We start from the raw sequence: 5,000 nt of genomic DNA on the forward strand, positions 1-5,000 counted from the left end.
GGTGAGGGCAACAATCACTGGAGGCCAATGCAGAAACAGGTGTCTCTGATCACTGGAAAGTGTTGCCCATAGACAGTAAGGTAATTTGCCCCCAGCAACATGGCGGCCACATTGACGTATGCCACTCAATTTATTTCTGTAGTTGAATGGACACTTGAGCACAAGGAATTTCAATAGTTATAAATGCTTATTTAGGAGTACATGGCAATGAACTTTGCACTGTAATAGAACTCTATGGACATGCGGAATCTAGATTTCCTACGTATGTATGTATTTCCTATCTATGATGCACACCATAAACCACATCATCTGACTGGTCACTAATCAACACCCTCACTCCTACACTGCTAAATCTCCTCCGTTAAGAGGTGCCTTCAAAATTGGCAAACAGTGGCAAACGTTCGCGGTGAACCTGCTTTCTTCGACAGTTACATTTGAACGACTTGGTGCTAACATTCCATTCTGACAGTAACCGCATTGCTGCTCTCACCTCGTCGTGTCCCAGCATGCCGAGCAGCGTTGAGATGATGCTCTTGCGAATAGCGGGGTCCACCTTGGAGCCAGCGCCCCGGATCACAAACCGCAAGGCCTGGAGCATGGTCTCCCTACGGAACAAAAATTAGTGAGTGAGTGTGAGTGTGTGTGTGTGTGTGTGTGTGTGTGTGGGTATGAGTTAATGGGTTTTACTCAAGACATCCTCACACACACGCACACACACGCAGAGATGCATGCAAGATTGCATACAACACCTACGCTCACAGGCACACACCATCAGTCTGACCGTTTCATAGAAACAAAATGTCTATCTGTGACACTCCCACGCTCACACATACTTTCTCTCTGTCCCTCACTCACACACACACACACACACACACACACTTATTTGAATAGATATGCATCAGTGACAGCAGACACTGGACCTGGGAGGGAAGAGCATGACTGAAGAGCAATAGTTCAATGAGACAGAGAAAGACAGCGTTGTTATTTACACACACACACACACACACACACACACACACACGTACCTGACTCCTGAATCCTCTGCATTGCGTATGGCGTTGAGCTGCTCTGTAAACAGGGGGTCTACTTTGCTGTGGATGGACACCAGCTTGCCGAGCGCCTCGGCCGCCCTGAGCCTCACCGCCCTGCTGGAGTCCTGCAGCGCCTTCAGGAAGATGGTCTGCAGCTGGGGCAGGAAGGGCTTCAGGGCAATGCCCACCTGACCAGGGGAACAAACAAACACAACAAATAAATAAACAAACACCAACACACACAAACAAACAAAGACCAGACAAATATAAACACACTCCCACACACACAAATCAATAAACAGATCAAAAACACATACACACACATAAACACATACATACAGTAAATAAAGACAGACAAATATAACACAGAGTTGATAAATGCTTGTCTCTTACCCAGAATCTACCCACACACCCATAAAGCTGCAATCCAGCTATACGCAAGAACTTGAGTAGTACAACTGTACACCACTAATACAGCAGAGGGAAGCAGGCTTTACTGACGAACATTACAAGTGACTGTATGTGCAGTCACACACACACACACACACACACACACACACACCTTGCCGAGCAGGAGTGTGAGTGTTTCCAGGAGGGCAGTCTTGACGGAGGCGGCGAAGCGGTCTCCCAGGATGCGGATGAGGGGTCCGGTGATGTTGACGACGGAGGGCCGCAGGGCCTCGGGGGAGGTCAGCTTGATGACCCCGCCCAGCGCGCGCGCCGCCTCCTCCTTCATCTCCGGACTGCCGTTTAGAACGCCCTCCCTCAGCACCGGCAGGATGCACGTCACGCCCTGTTACGCACACACACACACACACACACACACGGAGATAGAGACACTGGGTGAAAAACTCATTAGGGGGAGAGGAGAGCGGAGAGAGGAGAGAGAGAAGAGAGGGGGAAAGAGGGAGACTGTGTGTTTGTACTATGGGCCTTGTACTGTGTTTGAAACACTTGGAGTGGAAATGCTTTAGACTAGAGTACACACTACTATCGAGTACAGCTCAGATGAGTGAATACTGTACAAGTGAGGGGGAATATTTATGTATGTAGTGTGTGGTTTTGAGTGTGCTTGAGTGTAGGGATCGCGAGATATGGTTTTTTCAGGGCCGATACCGATATCGATAATTATGAAATTGGGAAGCCGATAACCGATATGTGCAACCGATAAATGTAAAAATTATGCCATTTTTAGGAAAGGAATATTTGAGTTGAATGCAAAACCCTCTAAATCCATTTTCAGAAATAGCAAAAATCAGTTGTTTTTATAATAACTTCCAGCAGCCTGATGCCTATCAAACTGATAAGACTTGATAATGTCATTATCAATTAAAAACAAATCAGAAGTTGGACTGGTTATAAAGTTTGTCAAAATTATTGCTGTATTGCAGATGGACTTTTGGATGGGAATTACATCTGAATTCATTCTATATTCATTTGGTTATGTAGACTATACACATAACTTGCATAAGTCCTTAGGGTAAATATTAAAACTTGTAGAATGCAGAGGTGGCTAGGCTACTGGTTATTGCATTTATTTTCATAGGCCTACTGGGCAGCGTGTCTGTCTGCGTGTGTGTGTGTGTGTGTGTATACCGTGTGTGAGCGCGCATGAAGAGGGGGGAGAGGTAGAGAGAAAAAGAGAACTTAGTCGGGATGACACTGGCGTGTTTAAGTTCAAATAGCACTAATAAAGTCATGTGCATATGTACAAAAGCAATGTACTTTTAGGACCCGAGGCCGAGTCACTTTTTAACTTTCTGACAAGTTATCACCTTCGGGGATTTATCATGAACGGCTTTACCACCGCCACATTTATTTCGCTAGTGAGTTTTAAATTCTCAATAAAGCCTGTTGTGTTGGCTTACGCTAAACGCATCATTAGCCTGCACAACACTAACGTTACGTTTTATTTCGGCTTCCCTCGACTCTCTCTCTATATATAACTCTCCTCTGCTATAACTCTTCATCCGAGGCTACACATTAACAAGCGTAACGTCGCCAAATGGGGTTTTAGAAATTAGCCTACGTTAACTTACGTTTAGCAAACGGTGAGACTGTTTGCTTTATGCACAGCATTACAGTTTCATTGGGACTGATAAGATGCTATTTCTGTTGCTGCCTTTTTCAACTTTCGTGTAGAAGTTTGTTACTTCTTGCAGCGCCAGCGACATGGGCTGCTTTCTATGAATGAGCTCGTTCCCGTTGTTCAATTTCTCCGCCTCAAAACAGACTTTCACATCGTTTAGCCTCCGGTGTTGATTGGCTGATTCGTTGTGCTTAGCAAATCAGATGGTGTGGTGGGCGGGACATTGCTGTAGAGCTCAGAGTGATGAGTGCAGGCAGTGGAGGCAGCGTTAGGGACAGAACGGCTGCAAAATATGTTATCGGCTTATCGGTGAAAAATATGGCCGATACCGATAACTATAAAAATGCAGAATATCGGCCAAAAATATCGGCCTGGCCGATTATCGGTCGATCCCTACTTGAGTGTATGGTACACTTACCTTCTTGGGTAAGCAGAATCCGGGCAGATGTTCACCTTTGACCTCTGTGGACACTGAGCGAATGTCTCTGTGAAGGTCGTCTATCAGGGTCAGCTGGGTGCATGCGTCCAGTTTCTATGGCAACACAAGAGAGTTTAGGGTTAGGATTAGGGCTTCGGACAAGGCTTCACTCAGACCATACTGTGTGTGCGTCACACATCTCATAATCAATTGGGGTGTGTGTGTGTGTGTATTGATGGTAATTTCGATACGACAGACCGACCAGTGGTAGGAAAAATCAGGAACAGAGTTTGTGTGTGTGTGTGTGCACGTGTGTGTGTCCTCACCTTGGTGATGGAGTTGATGTGTGTGTGTGTGTGTGTGTGTGTGTGTGTGTGTGTGTGCGCGCTCAACTTGGTGATGGAGTTGATGTGTGTGTGCACGTGTGTGTGCATGTGCTCACCTTGGTGATGGAGCTGATGTGTGTGTGTGTGTGTGTGTGTGTGTGTGTGTGTGTGTGTGTGTGTGTGTGTGTGTGTGTGTCTCCTCACCTTGGTGACGGAGTTGATGTGAGTGTGTTCATGCGTGTGTGTGTGTGTGTGTGTCTCCTCACCTTGGTGATGGCGTTGATGGCGTCCCAGCTCTGGCTGAGCACCTCTGGGTTGGAGTCGTTGAGCAGGTGGATGAGGCCGGACAGCAGGTTGCGCGTGTGCGCGCTGTGGTCCAGGCGCGTGCGCGCGAAGTAGCCGTTGAGCAGCGTGACCGCCGCCTGGCGCAGGCCCGGGTCCGGCCCACGCGTGGCCTCCAGCAGGTCGTCGATGATGATGCGCTGGCCCACCTCGTCCTCCACCGACAGAATCACCGTCTGGCAGCTGGACAGCTCCTATAGAGGGAGAGAGGGAGGGAGAGAGAGAGAGAGAGGGAGGGATGGAGAGAGAGGGAGAGAGAGAGGGAGGGAGAGAGAGGGAGAGGGAGGGAGAGGGAGGGAGAGAAAGGGAGAGAAAGGGAGAGGGGGGGATGGGGGAAGGAGGAAGAGAGATGAGAAGGAGCGTACTTCAAGAGTGATGGCCATATGAGTATGTCTAAGTGTGTGTGTATGTGTGTGTGTGTCAGTTATGTGAGCATGAGTGAATGTGTGTGTGTGAGTACATGAATATGCGTATGTGTATTTGTATGTGAGTGTGAGTGAGTGTGTGTGAGGGAGTGTGTGTGTGTGTGTGTGTGTGTGTGTGTGTGTGTGTGTGTGTTACCTGCGGAGCCTCGTCGGTGCCCAGCTTGTCCTTGAGTGAGGAGAGCAGTGCGGGCAGGATGACCCCTAGGTGGCGCGTGAGAGCATCTCCTGCCACGGCCGACAGGAAGGCCAGCACACGCGTGTTCACTGGGGGAGCCGTCAGCTGGGGAGAGCAGGAGGAGGAGGAGGAGGAGTCAGTACACACACACATATAGAAACTAAGTCCTCTCATACAACACACACACATATAGA

General features: G+C 48.4%; 1 protein-coding gene across 1 annotated transcript in view; it reads right to left on the reverse strand.

Moving 5' to 3' along the window:
* gcn1 (GCN1 activator of EIF2AK4) overlaps window positions 1-5,000 on the reverse strand; it is a 40,607-nt gene that overhangs the window by 5,984 nt on the left and 29,623 nt on the right. The window contains exons 48-53 of the mRNA XM_062543519.1: window positions 4,768-4,911; window positions 4,131-4,400; window positions 3,539-3,652; window positions 1,594-1,824; window positions 1,026-1,219; window positions 491-605 (exon numbers count right to left, since the gene is read on the reverse strand). Of these exons, the coding sequence (XP_062399503.1) occupies window positions 491-605; window positions 1,026-1,219; window positions 1,594-1,824; window positions 3,539-3,652; window positions 4,131-4,400; window positions 4,768-4,911 (1,068 nt within the window). The remainder of the gene's footprint in view (window positions 1-490; window positions 606-1,025; window positions 1,220-1,593; window positions 1,825-3,538; window positions 3,653-4,130; window positions 4,401-4,767; window positions 4,912-5,000) is intronic.

The sequence above is a fragment of the Sardina pilchardus genome, chromosome 8, assembly GCF_963854185.1.
Source record: "Sardina pilchardus chromosome 8, fSarPil1.1, whole genome shotgun sequence".
Classification (NCBI taxonomy): Eukaryota; Metazoa; Chordata; class Actinopteri; order Clupeiformes; family Clupeidae; genus Sardina; species Sardina pilchardus.